Genomic DNA, 23,645 nt, shown 5'->3' with positions numbered 1-23,645 from the left:
TGTGAGGCTAAATGATTTATCTAGAAATACAGCACCAAGTCTCAGAATGAGACATGTATAATTTTTGTCCTCTTTCTGACTGTACCCACCACCTCTTGATAAAAAGAGCCTGGTATCAAATGGGGACCATAAATTCACGTACTCAAAGATTAGAGTATCCTAAGGAGAATCTGTGGAGGTCATCCACATTCAATTACTGAACTCTCATGGCAGTATTCAGAAGGGAAAATATGGGTGTATGTTTTCATTTCTGTACCAAAAATAAGATGAGCTTTTCCAGATATATAAATATTACCATATCCCCCAACATTGAGTTGTTTCAAAATCACATTAGGTTCCTATACAGAATTAGAACTAGCAAATTTCTAGAAACAAACAGATGAGTAAAACTTTTCATAAAAGCAAGATTCTTGATTAGATATGAGACTTAGAGGATTTGCTTTATCTCTTTGGGATTTATTTCCTCATCTGATGTGAATGAATTGACTAAAAATGCAGGTAAGATGATCACACATCAATTTCTGTAAGTATTTTGGCCAAGCAGCCATAACTACACATTTTTCAAGTTCCAGCTACTATGATTCTCCAATAATTTTAAGTCAGAAATAAATGTCATTGTTCCTTGTTATGTTTTTCTTTCAGATAATTTCATTGTCTCTTGGGAACTGGGTGTGCTAGACTAATTCCATGGAAAAAAGGAATAATGTAACTGAGTTCATTTTCTGGGGTCTTTCTCAGAACCTAGAGGTTGAAGAAGTTTGTTTCGTGGTGTTTTCTTTCTTCTATACGGTCATTCTTCTTGGCAACCTCCTCATCATGCTGACTGTTTACATGGGCAACCTTTTCAAGTTTCCCATGTATTTCTTCCTCAACTACTTGTCTTTTGTGGATATTTGTTACTCTTCAGTCACAGCTCCCAAGATGATTGTTGATCTATTAGCCAAGAGCAAAACTATTTCCTATGTAGGGTGCATGTTGCAACTCTTTGGAGTACATTTCTTTGGTTGCACAGAGATCTTCATCCTTACTGTAATGGCCTATGATCGTTACGTGGCTATCTGTAAACCCCTACACTATACCACCATCATGGACCGGAACAGATGCAATAAAATGTTGTTGGGAACCTGGATAGGAGGGTTCTTACACTCCATTATCCAGGTGGCTCTGGTAGTTCAGTTACCCTTTTGTGGACCCAGTGAGATCGATCACTACTTTTGTGATGTCCACCCTGTGTTGAAACTTGCCTGCACAGATACATATATTGTTGGTGTTGTGGTGACAGCCAACAGTGGTACCATTGCTCTAGGGAGCTTTGTTATCTTGATAATTTCCTATACTGTCATCCTGGTGTCCCTGAGAAAACACTCAGCAGAAGGTAGGCGCAAAGCACTCTCCACCTGTGGCTCCCACATTGCTGTGGTCATAATCTTTTTTGGCCCATGTACTTTCATGTACATGCGCCCTGATACTACCTTTTCAGAGGATAAGATGGTAGCTGTATTTTACACGATTATCACCCCCATGTTAAATCCTCTGATCTATACACTCAGAAATGCAGAAATAAAAAATACAATAAAAAGACTGTGGGGCAGGAAGGTTTTCTCAGAGGCTAACGATAAATAGCTGAAAATAATAATTTAAGATGAATGATCTTAAATTTTCTTTTCTGTTCAAAGACGACAGTAACAACGACTTCACATGGGTTTTGGAGGAACAAAAGAGATAATAAAACATTCTACACAACTGAGGTATTATTTATCATCATTATATTCTAATATTTCATATGTAGGTAAATTTTCTGAAAGACCTAGGCTAGAGGAATCTTATTAAAATCAGAAGCTCAGCACCATTGTTTTCTTCTTCCCATTTTGGACTCTGCCATTTTCCTTAAAGAATGAGAGTCTACTGGAAGTATTTAAGGCCATTTTCTATCATTTAGAACTGTGATGGAAACATATTGAGCACTCAATATGAATATGTTACTTGCACAATAGGATACAGGAAGAATAAGAGAGATCTGAGCTATAGGGTTCTGATCTAAGCCAAAACACAGTAGAAACTAAACCTAGCAAGGCTTCAAAAGGAGGGGAGCTATGTGCATATGAAAAAGAGATAAAATACACTTAAAAAACAAAAGATCTGTCCTAATCCTCTGCTCTGGAGAGAAAGCTTTCCATTCTCTAGGACTCATTTTCTTTACCCAAATAGTAAGGAAACTGGAGGAAAAATTGCCTCAAAGATCTGCATTGTAATTCTAATATCCCATTCATATGCTCCTGCTACCTGACTAATCTTGACTTGTCTGTAGCCACTGGTCTCCAATTGACATGCAGTTACTAAAAGGAAAAACTGAGGAAATTGAAAATAAATACACATGTGATGAGTAAGTGACTTGATTCAAACAACAGGGCAAATAAAATACTGAAAGGACTGACTGGGAAACTGTATTTTCTCCAGTGTTTGAACCAAGCAGTTTTACTGAACACAGTGAGCCCTTTATCACACATCTCTTCTTCACTTCCTGCAATCTGAGCTTTATTTTTCTATAACAAATGAACACATCACTGATTATTCTTCTTATTACTTCCTTGTCTTTTGCAAAGATCTGATTATTCTGTTACTGCCTGTACCTGGGTAAGTGTTTATGGTAGAGTGTGTATGTGTGTGTGTGCACATTACATTAAGATCTGTACATAGTCTTTGAAAAGATCATCCCTGAAAAAAATAAAATAAAAAATAAAATAAATAAATAAAAAGATTATCTCTGCTGTTGATGCATTCACATAGATAAAGAAGAGAAAGACTAAAAGTAGTACCATATCTGGAATAGACGTTACAATTAAGAAACTTTAGCCCTGGAAATACACAAAATCATGTTTATTGTCCCAGTTTGGAATCTCAATGGACTTCCACTTGCTCAGTTTTTAATGATGACTAGATCAGTACTTCTCTAGTTTGTTTGATCATGGGAGTCATTTGGAGAAACTTTTGAAGAGATAAAGTATCTGTGTTATGAGTTTCCAATTTATTAAGCCATAGTTAAGGGCCATTCAAAATCCATATTTTAATAAGCTCATCTTGTAATTGCTATACAGACAGTGGCACATCTGAGCACTTCAATTTGGAAATACTGGGAATAGATGATACTTGATGTTCTTAGAGCACAGGAGAACTCTGAGTCAATGAAATCCAAGGAGTCGCACCTTTAAATATATGCCCCTGTCTATTCTACTAACTGATGCAAAGGAACTAAATTTGAACTAAATTTAGAAAAGAGTGCAATAAATGAAAGTATCCATTTGTAACTTTCCTCCACAACACTCTTTTAGTCATGCCTTTGAACTAAAGTTTTGACTGGTAAGGGATATTCATTCTTTTTGTTTTTTAAAGGTTTTATTTATTTATTCATGAGAGACACAGAGAGAGAGAGGCAGAGACACAAGCAGAGGGAGAAGCAGGCAGAGGGAGAAGCAGGCTCCATGCAGAGAGCCCGAAGTGGGACTCAATCCTGAGCCTCCAGGATCATGCCCTGGGCTGAAGGCAGGCTCTAAACTGCTGAGCCAGCCAGGGATCCCCAAGGGATATTCATTTTATTGAACATCTGACATCCCTTAGAAAATAAAAACTTACAGATTTATTACTCTCAGAGACTAAGAAGAAGGACATAGTAAATGGTATTTAGATTTCTATCAATGACTTTCTACATTTACTCTTTTTTTTTTTCTACATTTACTCTTGTTCACAAAAGGTCCTCAGAGTCAATCCCAATCAGAGGTGCTCAGATGGTCTATTCTTGGTTCCTTGGAAAAAGATCATTTCTTTCATTAGACTCTCCCCAGTTTCAGTAAGGGTGATTCTGGTTTATACCATTTTATTTCATAGACATGTGATCACAGCCTTGCCTGCCAACCCCTGGAGTTTTATATTTTTTGTAGTTTTTCAACCTTGCTGTTATAAGATGACAGATTGACTTTGTTTAAAGCCTTCATTGATTGAAATAAATGGCAACCCTTCTGATTTTCCAGATAGATAAATTAGTCTGTTTCACAGTAGAAAATAAAAATGTATCTCCTTTTATCTTACAACTAGTGTTTATACTTCTGTCCTTAGGAGTAGCAAAACATTTTTAACATGGTTTCTTGCACTGCTCAGTTTAATATGTAAAATATTTTCATCTTCCTCCATATGTAATCCCTTTATTCATTTTAACATATCCTGGAAATTAAAACATTTATCATATGTCAGAGGCTCTACAATTTATCATTTTTATAATAACATTGTGGGAGTACCTCACTTTGACAGTGTTTCAATATATCCGTATCTTTCATAGTGACCAGTTTTGTTCTGAGGTATAATGCAAACTTCGTTACTTTTTTCAAATCTTCAAAATATGTCTTATTTTACATTCTAGTATTTAAAAATCCACCAGAGAAGTGCACCACAGTATAAAGAGAGACAGACAAAGCCGAACTTCCTAAGTCAAGGGTAATGTCAAACATCACATGCACAGAATATAAATTTTCATTTTAACAAAGATTAAGATAGCATTTTTCTTTTATGCCTTATAAAAATAGAGCCGCATTAGGTATACCTGAACTTACCCTAGATCAGCTACACCCCACCTTTTGCAAAGACACATGAGCAAAAACTAAATGCTTGTTGTATAAGCTACAAATATTCCAAAGGCTTGTTTACACAATATTATTGAGCTGTCTGATCCAAGAATAGCATGGTCAAACTGTAGAAGTGGGGATTCGAAGGCCTACTCCTGAGCTAGTAACACCTCCAGTATGTTTAGTGTAAGATAACTTGAAAGGAGTAGTATAAAAGGCCAAGTAAGAAGGAATGGATATGAGGGACAGCACATAACCTTGATTATACACATAAGGGACCAATTCTAACCTAAATATACATCCAACTTCCCTTTCACTATTTCAACTATGGATAACAAATAGGAAAAGAATGACATATTTATTATTCTTGGGTAGCTTCCATTCCAACCCTCACTTGTTGATAAATTATGAGAAGAATGTTAACAAAGGATAAATAACAGCCAGGTTCAAATGGACTTCTGAAAGGCCTGTCTTCTTTGGGGAAAAACCAAACAGCAAATTTGTCACAGTGAGCAAATTTAATTCATTATCAGAGAATGTAGCCTGTATATGCATCAATAACAGGCTTATTAAAAATAAGCACCAGAATTAGGCAAAAGCCCATACAGCTATACACATTTTTTTTTTTGGACATAACTGCCACCAGATCAACATCAAAACATGAATCCTGACTTAATCTGCTATTGTCCTTCTTACCTCCTTTTCAATATACTTCATTATTTTTCTGCCTCCCATTATGTTCTAAGTTTCTTAATTTGCAGACAGTACCCATGTCAAGGTCTTTTGGGGAAGGAAAAAATTTGCTGAAATATCATCAACTATGGCTAATTCCTGTAAATGTACTCCTCACCTTAAAACCCAGATTCCTTCAGACCCATTAATAAAGAGAACAAGCCCATGGCTGCCAGAGGGAATGTAGATGGAGTGGAGTCAGGCAAAATGGGAGGGAATTGGAAGATACAGGCTTCTGGTTATGGAATGAATAAGTCACAGGAATAAAAGGCATAGCATAGTGAATGTAGTCTATTGGTATTATAGTAGCAGTGCAGAGGGACAGGTGGTAGCTACACTTGTGGTGAGCACAGCAAAACAGAGATTGGTAGAATCTTTATGCTGTACACCTGAAACTAAAGCAACATTCGGTATCAACTGTAATCCCAAACAAAGAAACAAACAAAAGAAACAGATTTCTGGTGCACAAAGGACAGGAATACTTGAAGTAAATACAATTCAATTTCTTTACGGGGACTTACTGAAGAGGATGGAGCACCAGAAAATAACAAGTCTGTGCCTCTCATATTTGGAAACTTGATGAACCCATTCTCTGGGTCTTGGTTCCTCTTCTCATGTTCGTGGATGGCCCTAGATGATGTCAGAGGCCCCTTCCAATTCAGAAAATTTGAGAATTCTTGTATAAACTGGAAACACCTCAATGCACCGAAGTTGATCTTGGCCTATACTCCAGTTTTCAGTGAGTTGCATCTGCTTCTCAAACTAACTTTCTCTGTTTCTCACTAGTATAAGGGACTGCCTGAGTCTAAGTGAGACAGATTTGCATCGCACAAATGGTAGAAGGAAAATGTCAAAATATGCCATTTGCATTAAGAGCAGTGAGGATCTACAGAATGTACCCCAGGGACATCTATGTCTTCAGCTATATAGCTTCCCTTTTTAAAAAAATATTATTTATTTATTGGGAGGGGGAGGTAAGAGCAGAGGGACAAGCTGGCTCCCCATTGAAATTCCAGTGCAGAGCTCAATTCGAGCATCTTGAAATCATGACCTGAGCTAAAGTCAGATACTTAACCAACTGAGCCACCTAGGCAACACTCAGCTGTGTGGCTGCTTAAGCTCAGGGTCTTTTACAGAATGGGAGATTTTCCACATTGCACATTTACAAAAAGCATCAATTTGCACATTCATGAAGGATTTTAAAATGAGGTTATTTTATGAGGTCATGGAGTTACATTCAAAGGATTGAAAAGTGGTGTTCATTATCCTATTTGAAACTTCTTTTTTTTTTTTTAATTTGAAACTTCTAATTCCTGGAATACACCATCATTAGGGTACTAAGAATTAATTACAATAACGACAGTGTGAATAGTGTAATTACCTGAATTCCATTATTTTACAAGCATTATCTGTTTATGTAAAGGGTTAAAATATACAATAACACTTGCAAATTTGGGGGCATTGCTTGCTTCTTCTATTGCAATGGACACCAGTAAAAAATGGAGTGCTTAAGACCTCTCTGTCTTTGTAAGAGGTGTCTCAGTCGAAAATCTGTTTCCTAAAGCAAGGCATAACTGTCAGACCACGCAGTCTTTATAGCGTGCCCTGATAATAGTGCTATATGTCCACTATGTCTGGGATCATGATGGACAGAATATTCCAAAATGCCAGACATAAGTTCCAGAATGTTAAAGCTGGCAGGGACATGGAGGTCATATGATTCATCCCCTTTACATAGGTTCAGAAAAATAAAGTAACAGAAAGAAGGTGGTTAAGGGCCCTCTCTCTTCAAGTCTTGCAACTTTTGATGACAACACACCACTTCTCTGTACCTGCCATATTTGCTGACATTAGGATGCTGTGGATAGAAGGTGATCCAGAGGATGGTTTGAACACCAGGGACTTCATTTCCCTTCAAATCGTGCATCCCGGCACCACATTTTCCTCATGGCATTCTTCATGTCTGTGTTTCTCAATGTGTAGATGAGAGGGTTGAACATGTGGGCAATCATGGTATAAAATAGGGCAAACACTTTGTCATTACTGACGGAATCAGTCATGGGGACATATGTGAAGATGAGAGGCAAGAAGAACATGAACACAACAGTGATGTGTGAGCCACAGGTAGAGAGGGCTTTGCGGCAGCCCTGGGATGAGTAGGTCCTCAGGGTAGACAGGATGATGATGTAAGAAATTACCAAGGCAACAAAGGTCAAAATGGACAGCACTCCTGTGGTAGTAATGATCACAATAACCAACAAGCTAGTATCCATGCAGGCCAGCTTCAGCAAGGGGAAAACATCACAGAAATAGTGGTCTTCTGATTGGGGCCACAGAAGGGAAATTCAATAATAATCAATACTTGCATGATTGAATGGGTAAATGCTCCGAGAATTGAGGCCATTACAAGGACATAGCACACCTGTCTGCTCATAATGACCATATAGTGAAGGGGTCTGCAGATGGCTGCATATCGGTCATAGGCCATGGCCACCAAGATGAAGATCTCAGTGGCACCAAAAAAATGGGCATAAAACATCTGGGCCATGCAGCCATTGTAGGAGATGGTCTTCTGCTGGGCCAGTAGGTCTGTGAAGTGAAGCAGACATCCATGAAAGATAGGTAGCTCAGGAAAAAGTACATGAGCTGTTCACGGAGACGGCTGCCCCTGATTGTGAGAAGATAGAGCAAGTTTCCTGAGAGAATTGCAATGTAGCAAAGTACGAACAGCACAAAGTAGGCAGCCTTTGCATCCTCCTCACTAAAAAGTCCCAAGAGATTAAATTCTGTGATATTTTCATGTCCCAATTCTTCTGGGGGTGTGATTATGTAGAGGGGAAAGTTAACATACTGGAAACACCCAACTTTTTTAAATTATTGATTTATTTTAAAAGTCATTCATTTATTTGATAAATATACGTAGGTTATTATGATGAAAACACCAAAATTAATGCTAAGGGTGCAGCTATACAAAATACCTACAATCTATCAACAAGTAGATATAGTTCTTTAGAGTAGCCATAGCTAATAATAATAGCTCAAATAATTAATTGAAAATATAATAAATCCCAAAGTCTCATGCTTACTATGAATGAATAAAATGATGAATAATTGGAAGATGCAATGTTCTTTTTTAGGTTAATTTTGAGATGTGATTTCAGAAGTATACCTTAAGAGTAATTTTTGAGTCTCTGTTATGTATAAACAGTATGAGGTTATCTCTTCATCAATGGCATTCTTACCATTCTCAGTCCTTCCCAGGAACTAAATCTGTGCTGAACCTTGAAAATTCAGTAGCATCATTAATCATTAGTGAGTTCATCATTTTAAATATTAGATCTCTAAATGACAATTTAATAAAGTGCCTTTAACACCTTTTGCAAACATTGAGCAAAGATTAGATCGTTGGGGAAGAGTTGCTCCACTGTATGAGGTTCCAGTATATTTGTGGCTTCCTGGAATTGACCTCATTTCCCAGTTCACTTTTCAGTCTAACCCAGGAGTTTTCATCCCTTAGTCCCACTTTCTGTCACTTTCCAGTAAGACAGCACCCCTGCAGGGTCAAATTGCATCCAGAGATCCTTTTTCACTAGGTCTGTTTTAAAACCATGTATTTCTTTTAATTTAAGCACTTTCTTTCCTTAACAGACTCATGGGTCCCAGTCCTGAAATATTTTAACTAAAAATAACATATTGCTTTGGTGCAAAATATTAAACTATATCTCTTACTTCCTTTTGGCAAAAAATGTACCACAAAACTGCTAAACTCAATGCCCAGCTCTATAAAACATAAACACTACAGACTGATTAACAGGTGTCAGCCAGTTTGTGAAGGGTTATAACAACATTTGAACAATACTTTTTATTTTTAGAAAAAGGTACATTTGGCAAAGAGATTTTTAATAGGATTTGATGGAGTTTGTGGACTTTCAGTTTGAATTCCATCCATGAACCACAAATTAACAACCTGTGGTCTAATTTCTTGAAAAAAATCTCTGAAAAATATCACTGTCACATAAATAAAACCAATTGCAATGATTCTGGGATATGGTGTTATTTGTTTAAAATAAACAGTTCAATATTACTTAATCTGTGAGTTATCTATTCTGTCCTTTTTTAAAAAGATTTTATTTATTTCTTCATGAGAGATACAGAGGGAGAGGCAGAGACATAGGAAGAGGGAGAAGCAGGCTCCATGCAGGAAGCCTGATGTGGGACTTGATCCCGCAACTCCAGGAACACTCCCTAAGTCAAAGGTAGACGCTCAACCGCTAAGCCACCCAGGCTTCCCTATTCTGTCCTTAAAAACAGAATTCCCTCATTGAATATAGAATTGTATTACAAGATTAAAAAGATTATAACGAATTAAAAGATTATACCATGTTTATGGCTAGGGAGGATCAATATAAGAAAGATGTCAATTCTTCCCAATTAATACATTCAATAATTTAAACAAAAATTCTGACATTTTTCATCAAAAATCTGGTTCTAAAATTTAGAAAGAATAGCCAGAGTAGCTAATCTAACTTTTTCAAAGAGATCAAAGAGGATAGACATATCTTTCAGAATTGAAATATACTATAAAGCTATAGCAATTAAAAAGTTGTAGGTAGAGGCATCTGGGTGGTTCAGTTGGTTAAGTGTCCAACTCTTGTGATCTTAAGGTCATGAGATCAAGCCCCAAGTTGGGCTCCATACTCAACACAGGGTCTGCTTGAGATTCTCTCTCCCTCTGTGTCTGCCCCTCTTGGCTGTGTTCTCTCTCTGTATCAAGAATAAATAAATAAATCTTTTTTAAAAAGTTGTAGGTAAAGACAGACTGCTGGACTTGAAGACAGTCAATAAATAAATACATATATATCGGAATTTGTTCCATATTTAAGTTGAAATTTCAAATTGATTTAAACTCCAGGAAATCAATTTGATTTGAATTTTAATAACTGAGGACTTTAAATCTCTCTCTGAAAAAAATATCACTCATAAGGCACAAAAAATTATAATCCAGATGGTCAAAAAACACAAATGTATCAAAAAAAAGAAAAAAAAATGAGAATAATTAGAATGGGTTTATATCTTATGTAGGAACATTTTTAAAGCAAAGAACATAAAACAAATTCATAAAAATATAAAATCTATTTTAAAATCTTCCATATGACAAAACTTCATATAAACCAAATATTTTTAAAAGCAGCAAATGGGAGTAATTATTTATAAATCCTGTGAATTGATCACATAAAGATAAGTAGCCCAATTTTCTAAAAGAGCAAAATTTTGGGAAGGCAATACACAGAAAGAAAATCACAACTGCCCAAATATATATAAAAATATTCAACCTCATTAGAATTAGGGAGATGCAGATGAAACAGGAATGAGATATTATATTCTCACTCATCAACTTCATAAAACTAAAATTTCAAAAGGTATTCATTAAAATTTTTTATGAGTGACCCAGCAAAACTACCTCAGAAACTATACAAAAGGATATTCTTCACAGACTCATTCAAATTTGGAAAATAGAATTGATCTAAAACCTGAAAATAGAATGGAAATAAGGGCTAGTATGTTCTCATTATGGAAAACTAGGCAATAGTTTGATGATACCTAGGAGACATCTAACATGATACCAATCACTAAAACATACTTTCATGTGGAAAACATAATGAAGTACACGAAAATAACCACAGTATGATAATGTGCATGCTAAAAAAAAAAAAAAAAAAAAAAAAGATCACAGTCACAGAATGCCATTTAGTTTCTGTGAGAACCTCTGTACTTATAAATTAATAGAAAAAAAGTGTGGAAGGAAAGATTTAATTCTCAGAAATAAAGGTGATGGCCAAAAGGGATTTTAGTGTTATACAATGTTTTAATTTCTTTATTAAAGAGATTATATTTCATTATTACTTCTGTACTTAAAGTTAATTCCAAATTCATCATTTTATAATATGGTTTAAGAAGAACACAATACATAAGGAATGAAATAAAGCAGAATGAAGAGTAATTCAGTAAACTCAAATAACTTGTTTATCACTAATTACTACATTGTTTCCTCAAAGACTTTAGCATGTTTAGACATAGATACTCTTCCTCAAGCATCATATGTCATCAATTGTCATTTAAAAATGTAAATATATTGGGCAGCCTGGGTGGCTCAGTGGTTTAATGATGCCTTCAACCCAGGGCATGATCCTGGAGACCAAGGATGGAGTCCCATGTCAGGCTTCCCTGCATAGAGCCTGCTTCTTCCTCTGCCTGTCTCTCTCTCTCTCTCTCTCTCATAAATAAAATCTTTAAAAAATAAAAAATAAAAATAAAAATGTAAATATAACTATACTGACACATATGTAACCAATTTCCACACTCTTTCATGAGGAGATATTTGATATAAGGAAACAGGAAACACATTTATATCTGCATCTACCTTCGCACTAATATCTGTATCTCTTTTACACCTATATCTGGATTTGGTCTTTATATCAGCACTAGCACATTTAGTTATACTTTTGCAATCCTAATAGGATTTAAAGAGATTTCAAGGTGATTTATCAAATCTCTAGCTCTTATTTATGAGGACACAAGTTCATAATTAGCTCTTTTCATGGCTCCTTGTTTTGCTGAACTAACTTTATTTTTTTGATTGATTGATTGATTGATTGATTGATTTATGATAGACAGAGAGAGAGAGAGAGAGAGGCAGAGACACAGGCAGAGAGACAAGCAGGCTCAATACGGGGACCCCGATGTGGGACCCGATCCCGGTGCTTCAGGATCTCTCCCTGGGCCAAAGGCAGGCACTAAACCGCTGAGACACCCAGGGATCCCCTGCTGAACTAACTTTAGCTCTTATTTTACTTTTAACTGAAGGAAACAGCAAATCTGCAACAGAGATTGATAAATAATCAAGAGGTGCTACGCAAAAGGTTAACGGCCTCTGATAGGTATGGGCTTGTTAGAAATGCCACCTTACATACCATACATAAAACTTCTGATTACCTAAAATTTTCATCTCTGCTGGAACATGTTCATTAAGAAAATCTACACCAGACAGCATCCTAAAAGGGACAGTCAGGACATTGATGTTTGCTCTGCCTTACTACAACCTCTAAAAAGGCATTTAAAGGGGAGGAAAATACCCAACCCCTGATGTTCAGGATCATCTTGGTGTCCTTAGTCTCACAGAAAATATTTCATAGGGCACAAGACTGAATGGCTAATCTTCAGTTCCTAAAATAAAATTGGCAATTTTATTTTCAAAGGAGACAGGTCATCCTGGTGGAAGAGAGTGCTAGAATTTGGCTGATGCATTCCAATATATGGTCCACTAAATTTAAATAATCTTAAGCAAGTTACAAAGCCTCTGAGCATTGTTTTTTTTCATCTGCAAAGCAGTGATAATAATAAGACCAACCACATAGGATTATTGTGAAAATCAGATTAAAATATTCCTATAAAACATTTAGGTACAGGGATCCCTTGGTGGCTTAGGGGTTTAGCACCTGCCTTAAGCCCAGGGTGTGATCCTGGAGACCCGGAATTGAGTCTCACATTGGGCTCCCTGCGTGGAACCTGCTTCTCCTCTGCCTGTGTCTCTGCCTCTCTCTGTGTGTGACTCTCATGAATAAATAAAATCTTAAAAAAAATTAGGTACAGATATGTGCATTTAATACATTATGAAAATTAGCTAAATATTAACTCATTATAATTTTAAAATGTTTAATATTCTATAAATGCTTCACCATTCATAGGACAAAGGGGGCTCTGGGAATAGTGAGTTTAACATGCCACAGAATATAAATTTCTACAGAAGTCATAAAGTATTTTGACAATTCACCACTACTGAAAATACCAGACTAATGACCAAGACTTGGAGTAGGTAATAGGATTTCCCCTTTCATAGATGGGAGAACTAAAACCAAGGTAAAAATTTATTCATGAAGACCTCCAATACCTGCAAAATATAATCTCTCTCTTACTGTTTAGAATAAGTGAATCAAACACTTCAAGCAAACAATAATTTCGTGCCACTATTTTTTTTCTTTTTTTCTTTTTTTTTTTTCGTGCCACTATTTTACTTAGGTCATTTTGTAGTTTTCTGAAGGTTTTTGAAATTTTAATATATATCTAATCTATCTTTTTAAATGAATAGTCATAAATTACATAATAAACTCTGTGATGACTAAAATTTTTTCCAAATTATTCCTCTTCATTTCAAATATCACAGATTATTGTTCAGTATAACAGACCTATGGCACAGTGAGGTGAGAAATAGAGGTTCTTGTCCTGATCTGCTACTTCCTGGACCATGTGAATTAGGAAGAAGTTCCTCAAATTCTTGGGGTACCTATTTCTCCATAAGAAAATTAGGAATTACACTTTCCATGGATCCTTCCAGCTGCAAAGACCTAATTTTTTTAATCAAGTGATTTACTGACTCATTTACCAGTTTATCAAAATAATCAATTGATTTTCAATCATTTTCTTACTATCTTTATTCACTTTATCATCTATTTTATTCAATTATTTGATTTTTCCCAAACTTTTATGGTATTTTTTTATCATTGCTTTTCTATCTAAAGTAGAGTACACAACATTTCACAATTTCTCTTAGCCTCCTGATCTGGCAGCTAAACATTCTCAAGTTTGAAATCAAGATTTCAAAATAGCATTCCCACTTTTCATTTTTTATTACACAGACATTTTAAAGTTGTTTTGTCAACTATTAAAATGCCAAATTGTTACATGAATTAGAAGCTTAAAAGGTTATAAAAGAAATCATTATCAAGGAGATATATTTCTATAATATTATTCATGCAAAAAAATTACCTTAGAAAACAAGTGGATAAGGATAGATGATTCTATAGCTGCTCAGAGAGAGAACACAGGCTCAGGCATGCAAAAATAGAAAAGGTAAGAATAAAGAAAAGATGGAAAAGAAAAAAAATAAGAACTCACATTTTTAGTATCAGCCGATTCCAGTTAACATTTAAAGGAATATCACTGTCTTCTTAAACTCATGACAATAAATGAAAAAAAAATCTTCAAAATTAAAAGAATGAATAGATATATTAGGACAAAAAAAGTAATGAAAAAAGTCTCATACTTGGTAAGTAGTTTTCAAATTATATTTAAAATGAAATAAAGCATTGAATTCTACTCCTATAACTAATATTACACTATTTGTTAACTAACTGGAATTTAAATAAAAACTTGAAACTACAAAATATATCTAAAAAACTGACTATGTATACTCAGAATAGGAAATGAGAAGTGTATCATAAAACTGGAAGGAAAATCACAATTGTGTTTGGGTCTTTCTATCTTGCCTTTTTTTTCCCTTTGGCACAAAAATGAGCAGAAATGTCTATTTCCCTAAATGTTTGGAGTCTGGGGGCTGTTGGAGAAGCTGCAAGGGAACTGCCAGGAAAAGTGTTTCAAGACACTGCCAACATGTGGGTGCAGTGTCAATGGCAATCCCTATAGGAATTCTTGGACAAGCCTAGTAAACATAAACTCTGGTGATTTTAATTTGTTATTGCTTTGGTTTTTGAAATGTGCTTTTAAATATAGATTTGTTTTAGATTGCTTCAAATATATGATATTGAACATCAAATGTAGGTTTTATGGTCAGTGAAATGTCTTATTACTTTCTACAAAAGGAATAAACCCTAATGCATTCATTATATTTATGAAGGGTCTTTCATTGCTTCCATTACCAAGGCTAATTATTTATTAGTATTGAAGGTATTGGGCTTTTGCTTAAAATACTTAAGGTCAAACTTAAATGTCCCCATTCCCACAAGGCTCATCCTCATTATATCACCTTTCTGAAACTTAATTCCATACTCCAAGTCATCCCATTACATTCCTAATACCTGATTTCACCAGATTGTTTGAATCCCATTTCATAGATAGTCCAAGGGTTTTATGTTTTGTTTTGAGGGGTTTTGTGGCTATTTTTTAAATATTGGTATTCTTCTCTTATCTTCTCAACAGACTATTAACTCAATGAAAATAAGGTCTATTGTTTCTCATTTAAATTTCAATGATGACCAGTGTAACAGAAGTCATTGGAAAGTCATTACAATGTGCCAGTAATTGTGCTAAGGACTTTAAAGGGAGTTTTAAAATGTAATGCACATAATGACCCCATGAGATGATATGATTAATATTTCCATAGAGACACAAAGAAATAATTGACAAGACTAGGCAGCTAGTAACTAGTACAGTAGAATGTGACCCTGGCTAAGATACTTTACTGATCCTACAATGACTGTGACAAGTACTATCACACTTCACACAAAGTAAGTACTTAATAAGTATATCTAGATTTTTACTAAAATAATAAAATAATGTACTAAATATTTCAAAATTACCCTTAAATTTGAATTGTAAATTTAGGATACATTTTTTCCCAGAATATACATTCCACTCATAGTACAACCTCAAAAGCACCAACAAAATAAATTGCTAAGATGTTTTTTATAGTTTTGATTAATTGATGATGGTGAAGTGAAGTAACATAAAATTTAAAGGATTTGGTTTTCAGTTTTTATTGAATTACACTTATAGTTCTATTTCACTACCTAAGCAATTTCATTTTTGTGTTTTTTTTTTAATTTTTATTTATTTATGATAGTCACAGAGAGAGAGAGAAAGAGAGGCAGAGACATAGGCAGAGGGAGAAGCAGGCTCCATGCACCAGGAGCCTGATGTGGGATTCGATCCCGGGTCTCCAGGATCGCGCCCTGGGCCAAAGGCAGGCGCCAAACCGCTGCGCCACCCAGGGATCCCATTTTTGTGTTTTTGATGTCAGAAACACTGCAAGGAAGACTGATTATTTTGTGTGTGGGGGCATGTATGTGTGCATGTGAATGAAAACAGAGAGATGGCTGAAGGATGCACCATAACAACGGCATCAAAACCTAATTAGATATGCATCTTTAGAAGAAGAAGTAATTTTATATGACATACGTTTGCCAGATGTCCAGGATGATTTCATGTTTACCACCTCAGTCACTGAACACAAAGGGTCTGAATTTGAATCCCAGGTGTACCTTTTACCAGCTATGTGACTTTGAGTAAGACACTTATCTCATTGAAATTTAGATTCTTTACCTATAAGTACAATTATTTTGTACATCAGTAATACTTAGTCACTATTATTATTAGAATTAGTATTACTGCTATTATTTATTATTATTATTAGAAACTTTCTGATACAATTTACAAAGAAACTTGGAAATATCTACAGGACAAAGCATTCAGATCACAATCTGTAGACAGAAGTCATTGACAATTAAGGACAAGATCAGACAATAGGTCACTGTGCAAAACTCTGTCATCCTGAAATGTCAGTTCCTCACTCCAGGCCCTCATCCATGGCATTGATATGTCCATTTATGTAGACAATTTTTTATAGCTGAGTTAATTGTATAAGATACGTGATGAAGATCATATATTTAGTTGGATTCAATGATTAAGTAAATATAAAATGTTACTTATACTTCCTCTAAGGCTACTCCACACCTAAGGGAATGTCGTATTTTCCTCATGGATAACATTTGGAATGGGATGCAAAGGTGGCATATTTAATAGAGATAAAGCTATCCTCATTTTAGAAACACTGAGTTGTACATTCTCCATTTTGGGGTTAAAGCCATAATTTTTCAAAACTTCTTTAACACTGTGGTAGACATAATTCCAAAATGCCCCTCAGGATTTCCTGCCGTAGCCCCTGGGACTGGAAATGTGATAATATATCATATGTTAAATGTTAAATGTAGGGGCACCTAGGTGGCTCAGGGGTTGAGCATCTGCCTTTGGCTCAGGGTGTGATCCCGTACTCCTGGAATCTAGTCCTACATCGGGCTCCCTGCATGGAACTTGCTTTTCCCGCTGTCTACGTTCTGCCTCTCTTTCTCTGTATCTCATGAATAAATAAATAAAATATTTTTTAAAAATTTTAAATGAAGAATTACATGTCCAAAGGGATTTCTAAATGTAATTAAGATTACTGATATATGCTGACTTTGAGTTAAATGTTTGGATCTTATCTAATCCCACAATTGTTGAACACTACATCTGTGTCTAATGATGTACTGTATGTTGGCTAATAGAATTTAAATGAAAGAAGAAAGAAAAGAAAGAAGAAAAGAAAGAAAGAAAGAGAGAAAGAAAGAAAGAAAGAAAGAAAGAAAGAAAGAAAGAAAGAAAGAAAGAAAATTTTTTTTTTTCCTGATTGGTAACAGAAGAATAAAAAAGATTCAAAGTACAATTAGAATAAAATTTCCCATTCCTAGCTTTGAAGACAAAGGGGCCACACATGCAAAGACATCTGGGAGCTGAGAGTCAACCTTCTCTACCTGCCTTCCTGCTAACTGCAAGCTAGAAAATTTCTGGAGACAAGAGACTCCATTTTGAAGCTCCATTTTTCTTTCTAATGAATGAATTCTTTAACTGGGCCAGAGCAGTGCTAATTTTTCAAGATTTTTCTCACAAAATCCAACAAAACAACTGTCATTAGGACCATAAAACTACTGATAAGAACTTTATGAGGAAAGAAGAGTTAACTACTGCAAACCAGGAATAGTTTTGCTTGACAGCTTCAGTAGAATAATCAATTAGATGATAATCAAAAGCAAATGCCTGGGTAGCTTAGTCAGTTAGGCATCAGACTCTTGATTTCTGCTCAGTCATGATCTCAAGGTCCTGAGATCCAGCCCTGCATTGGGTGTGGAGAATACTTAGGACTCCCTCTCTCTTCCTCTGATTGCCATCTCCAAACTCTGTCTCTTAAAAAAGAAAAAAGAAAAGATAGTAATCAACAGTGGCTTCATCTGTCAGTACCAAATTAAATTTTCTTCTCTTTTTCTTAATCTAAATCATCTGATTGTACCTTTCTTCTTTCTCATAAAAAAAAAAAAAAAAACTCTTGCTTTTCCCACATGAGCAGGACACTTTACTTGTTTATTCCAAAATTTGTGCACCCCGAATTGCAATTCTGAGACCCCAAAGAAAGGCCTGTGTTCTTTTCAGTTTCTCCTCCTTTTCTCAAGTGAAACAATTAGGTGAGCACTTTGACAAAACAAGGTTTATTTTTCACCAAGTCACAAAAGGTACATGACACTCCTGGGGCCACACAGTTTGGTCACAGTTAGAGACAGGGAGAGACAGAAAGAGCTTGCCACTCTGAGGTTCTGCCTTTATTGAGGTCAAGAGTGGGGTACTGGGCAGCCTGGGTGGCTCAGGGGTTTAGCGCTGCTTTTGGCCCAGGACATGATCCTGGAGACCCGGGATGCAGTCTGACTTCCTGACGGGGCCTGTTTCTCCCTCTGCCTGTGTCTCTACCTCTCTCTCTCTGTTTCTCATGAATAAATAAATAAAATCTTAAAAAAAAAAAAAAAAAAAAAAGAATGGCGTACCCAGAGTATGGGGGTTCACCAATAATGAATTTAAAACATAGGAGTTGGATTAAAGTACAGGACGAAAAACACAGGGTCACTTAAATAGTCCATTTTAGGTCACCCAGAGCTTTCCAGAAAGGGTACTTCATGAGTGGGGCAGTGGCTCCTCATCTAGTTTTGTAGTTGGCCTTGTATTCACTGCACAGGAGATGTTTTTGAAATGGATGTCTCAACCATCAGAGCTTAATGTTAGTACATTACATTGCAATCAAAAGTCAATTGTCAGACACACTATTCCTAAATAAGGTCACATTCTAAAGTACTAGGGACTATTCTTTTCTTGGAGGACACAATTCAACCCCTAACAGCAAATTTTAAGACCTAGGAAAGTACGTCATGTCAAAAAAAAATTCTGTCTTCAGACATATGCATTTTTTAAATGTAAAAGGTTTTTTTAAAAATTATTATGCACAACAGTAGCCAACATTATTTAAAGTCAGTAAATTTTTATTAAGAAAATCTCAATGTGATTGTTTCTCACTTCCCACTAAGATTGCCTAAGTTCCTCCAAAATTTAAACTAAAATTTCTCTTCAACATAGCCCTTTTAAAAAGAATGTTGCTTTTTAAAAAAGGAAAATATCTTATGTAATTGTATGGTGTACAACATGCTGATTTGATATATTAATATATTTGTAATATGATTGTCATAAAAAAAATAAGAACTTGCAAGTTGCATTGAGAACTGTGTAGCATCAGTAAATGGAAGTTATTCCATTCTTCAATACAGGTGGAGAAGTGTTTAAAAGCATTTGTAATAAAGATGTTTCTGGGGCCCCTGGGTGGTTCAGTTGGTTAAGTGTCTGTCTTCAGCTCAGATATGATCCCAGGGTGCTGGGATTGAGCCCCATGTCAGGCTCCCTGCTCAGTGGAGAGTCTGCTTCTCCCTCTACCACTCCCCCTGCTTGTGTGCTCTCTATCAAATAAATAGAAATCTTTTAAAAAATTTAAAAATTTAATAAAGAAGATTCTAAGAATGCTAAAAAGCAAAAATTAAAAATAATATATACATACATATATACCCTATATTCAGTCCTCAGTTGCCATGTCAAGCTGTGATTCTGTTAGTTGGGCTTATTATTTCTCCATTTGAATATGGACACACTGATGACTTCCTGAGAGCATATTTTTCTACCTAGAAACTTTGGGATCTAATTTCTTTAAGCAATTTACTTTAGGACTCTCTGAGTATGAATGAGTTTAAATCATATTCACTCCTAAACTAGCACATCCAAGAATTAAACAGAATTTGAGGACATGCTAATACCTAAGATTAAAATAAAAAGCGCTATTAGGTCTTTCATACTTTTGGTAGCTCTGTCTTATAGTTCTATTCAAAAGATCTAATAGTTCTGTGAGTAAAGTGAACAACATAGTTATTTGATGATGCATCTCCAGTAATGTAGGTCTGCAGAAAAAGCCAATTGGGATAGACCTCAACTCTAAACTTCTATTATACTACACTGTAATAACACATGTAATGACATATCCTCCTAGAGCAAGAAAGGACTTTCCTGCTTGGCCTTCCGTGTGACTTGTACCTAATTAGATGTTTGGAAGCAAAGAAGGGTATAGGAGGAAGCTCATGAGATAACCAAATATCATTGTCTGACTTGTTCAAATGAGGTAATCACAATGTGTCTAAGCAAGGGAAGACTATATTGTCCTCTTTCAAGGGAGAGGGAGCTACTTATGACAACCAAGAGGATGTAAGATCATCTGTGAGTTCAGAGTTCTCCCTCTTCCCCACACAAATGTGTCTACTTTAGATATCACAGTCTTACTCTGTATCAAAATTCTGACTTCAGAAAGAAAATCCTGGTGAAGTTGCATGTTCTATCACCTTTGCAGTTCCACTCTTTATTAAAAAATTCTGAACTGGAATTAGATCATAATCTCTGTTAGCAAGAGACATGGTGACAGCAGCCTTGGGAACTCCATATTGGAAGCATGTTGGATAGTGTTTCTGGGGAGGTACCTAAATTAGATCCAACATACTCCCCTTTTCATATATGCCTTGTCTTGAAATTGAAGAGGACTTCAAATAAAACGCTGCCAACTGAGATTTACTAAAGTGCGACCATTGCAAGAGGAAAATCAGCAGCTATTATCAATGATAAACTGCTTGAGATGAATAAATTCTGAATCTGAAAAGAAAAAGTGATCTATATATGTCACTAGTGTTCATTGTGGAATTCACAGTATTTCTTTCCCAAGCAGTGCAGAGAATAGATGATCTTTTTTTTTTTTTTCAAGCTAAGTTCTTTTTTTCCTTTTAAATTTTTATTTTATGTAGATTCCACACCAAACATGGGGCTTGATGAACTCAGCTCTGAGATCAAGAGTCACATGCTCTACCAAATGAGCCAGTCAGGTGCTCCTCAAGCTAAGAAGTTCTGAGGTTCCTGGTATGAAAAAGTTAATACAGATTTCATAATTATAACATAATTTAGTAATTTGTAAATAAAAATAAGTACAAAATAAAAATACTCATGTTAAATTTTCTATATGGATAAAAATACAAATAAGAAAACAAACTGAAATCAGAAAGATTCTTAGTGATCACGTATTTCAATACTGTGATGTTGATGAATGATAACAAAGGGTGATATCCCTCTTCACTGCATAAATGCAGTTTTAATCCAATAAATTTCTCATGTTACCCTCTTTTCTAGATTATATTAAAACTCACTAAGACAATTCATATCTACAATTTAACTATTTCCGTTTCAAAGCCTAAAAAGAGTCTTCTGAGTTCCAATATTCTTAATCAGTTATTATATTCAAATTCCCGATTTCAACCATTGGTTGCTGGTATGCTTTACCTCTAGCCCTCATGAATATATCTGCTTAATTTGGGCCATCTATGCTTCAATCATAATAACCCAATAGTACAAAATTTTTTATAACTTGTATGATCTAAGAAAAACTTGAAGCTTCCTCCAAGTTAGGAGTGATCAATGTAGAAGCAAAAAGTAGTTTTTACAAAAAGAATAATATGTGTACAACCCCAACTCTCAGAACCTTCCTAAGGTAAAAAGATTCCTTCAAAAGGGTGATATTAACAATATATTCTGTCACTATTCTAGAAGGATATAAATAAATATGTGAAGAATTTGTAGTATAACTCCAAAAACAGAAGGGAGATTGCTTAGATTATAGACTGTCCCTTAAAACATGAAGATTTTACAATTATTTGAATCTGGTGCTTTCTGCTCAATCACAAAAAAACATACAAGTTGACAGTCCATGATCAAATATGATATGACTGAAGTGTCTAATACAAAGGAAGACATTTGAAAGAGGAAAAGCCAGCCAGGCTGTAGATACAAGCATACAAAAGTGTAACTATAAAGAGAATACCAGAAGTCAACATGAAAAAGGACAGGGAAAAACTAAATTAAAACCACAGTGATGCTAGGCAGGCAAGAGGAGACACAGTAGTGAACATCTAAGGCACTTGTCATGACATGGCTGTTTGTACCTGATGCTGTCTCTTCCTCTGCATGAAACTGACTCAACATTGACCAGTTTACATGTTCATTCTTGAAGAAATGAGTTCTCATGCCCCCAGATTATGTTAACACCACAATAAAAAGATAACATTCTTTATGGACTCGGGGCAAATCCAAACTGTGAAGAAAAATTTGAAACTCCTATTCATCTTTTGTCATCTGAAATCAACTTCTTCCTCCATAACTTCTTCATGGCATTTTTCACTTCTGCATTCCTAAGTGTGTAAATCAAAGGATTGATCAAAGGTGTTCCAAGTGTATAAAATACAACTATCATCTTATCCATGGGAAAGGTGGTTGCAGGGCGTGTGTATAGAAATATGCAAGGAAAAAAAAAAAAGAAAGAAATATGCAAGGACCAAAGAACAAGACGACTACAATGATGTGGGACATACAGGTGGAGAGGGCTTTCCTCCTCCCTTCAGCACTGTGATTTCTCAGAGAATACAAGATGACAACATAGGAGCACATCAGCATGACAAAACTCAGTGTACAAATGGCCCCACTATTGGATACCAACAGTAGATTGATCACATGGGTATCTGCACAGGCAAGTTTCAACAAGGGCTGCAAGTCACAATGATAGTGATCGATCACATTGGGACCACAGAAAGGTAAACTCAGGGCCAGAAAAATCTGAGCTAAAGAATGCACACAGGACCCCACCCAGGCAATAGCCACCAGCACAGCACAGACCTGTCGACTCATGATGGTTGTGTAGTGCAGGGGCTTACAGATGGCCACATAGCGGTCAGCAGCCATGAGGATAAGGATGAAGATCTCCAGGCAGCCAAAGAAGTGGAATGAAAAGACTTGTATCATGCACTCCCTGAAAGAGATTGTGGCCCTTTTCAAAAGTGCATCAACAATCATTCTAGGGGCTATGGAAGTACAGAAGCAGGTGTCAGACAAGGATAGGTGGAAAAGGAAGAAGTACATTGGACTCCCTAGTGTCTGGCTGGTCTTGATAGTAGTAATAATCAGAAAGTTACCCAGCAATGTCCCCAAATAGAAAAACAAAAAAGTGACAAACACTATTTTTTTCTAACAGGATCCTGGGTCAATCCAAGCAGAATGAACTCAGTCACATTATTATTCAGGTGCATGATTTCACGAATGAGGAGAAGGCTGAGTGTGAAGTTACTGATCTGTAAAAAATAAAGGAATTAATTCATGGTGTGATATGTGGTTTTATGGAATATTTTAAGAAAAATTCCTCATCATGGATGTATTAGGGGTACTTTCCTACAAGTCACTTCAACCATTTGTCCCTCTGTTTATTTATTTTATTTTTTAAAGATTTTATTTATTTATTTATTTTGA

The 23,645-nt window shown here is 35.6% G+C and overlaps 2 protein-coding genes, 1 non-coding gene and 1 pseudogene across 3 annotated transcripts; 1 reads left to right on the top strand and 3 right to left on the bottom strand.

Moving 5' to 3' along the window:
• Positions 1–687: 687 nt before the first annotated feature.
• On the top strand, positions 688–1,623 carry LOC144293278 (olfactory receptor 4S2). The gene has a single exon (XM_077864364.1). The coding sequence runs from the start codon at positions 688–690 to the stop codon at positions 1,621–1,623; it is 936 nt and encodes a 311-aa protein (XP_077720490.1).
• Positions 1,624–7,249: 5,626 nt separating this feature from the next.
• Positions 7,250–20,722, bottom strand: LOC144293161 (olfactory receptor 4P4-like; annotated as a pseudogene).
• Positions 20,123–20,248, bottom strand: LOC144293517 (small nucleolar RNA SNORA18). Its single transcript, XR_013360737.1, has one exon. It is a non-coding gene; the product is annotated as a small nucleolar RNA SNORA18 (small nucleolar RNA).
• A 1,745-nt stretch (positions 20,723–22,467) lies between the features above and the next one.
• On the bottom strand, positions 22,468–23,428 carry LOC144293277 (olfactory receptor 4C16-like). The gene is given in 3 exon segments (XM_077864363.1): positions 22,468–22,677; positions 22,680–23,368; positions 23,371–23,428. Coding segments are annotated over 3 exon segments (957 nt in total).
• Positions 23,429–23,645: the final 217 nt, after the last annotated feature.

The sequence above is a fragment of the Canis aureus genome, chromosome 21, assembly GCF_053574225.1.
Source record: "Canis aureus isolate CA01 chromosome 21, VMU_Caureus_v.1.0, whole genome shotgun sequence".
NCBI lineage: Eukaryota > Metazoa > Chordata > Mammalia > Carnivora > Canidae > Canis > Canis aureus.
Note: the sequence above shows the minus strand (reverse complement) of the source record. Positions and strands in the feature narration are given on the sequence as shown.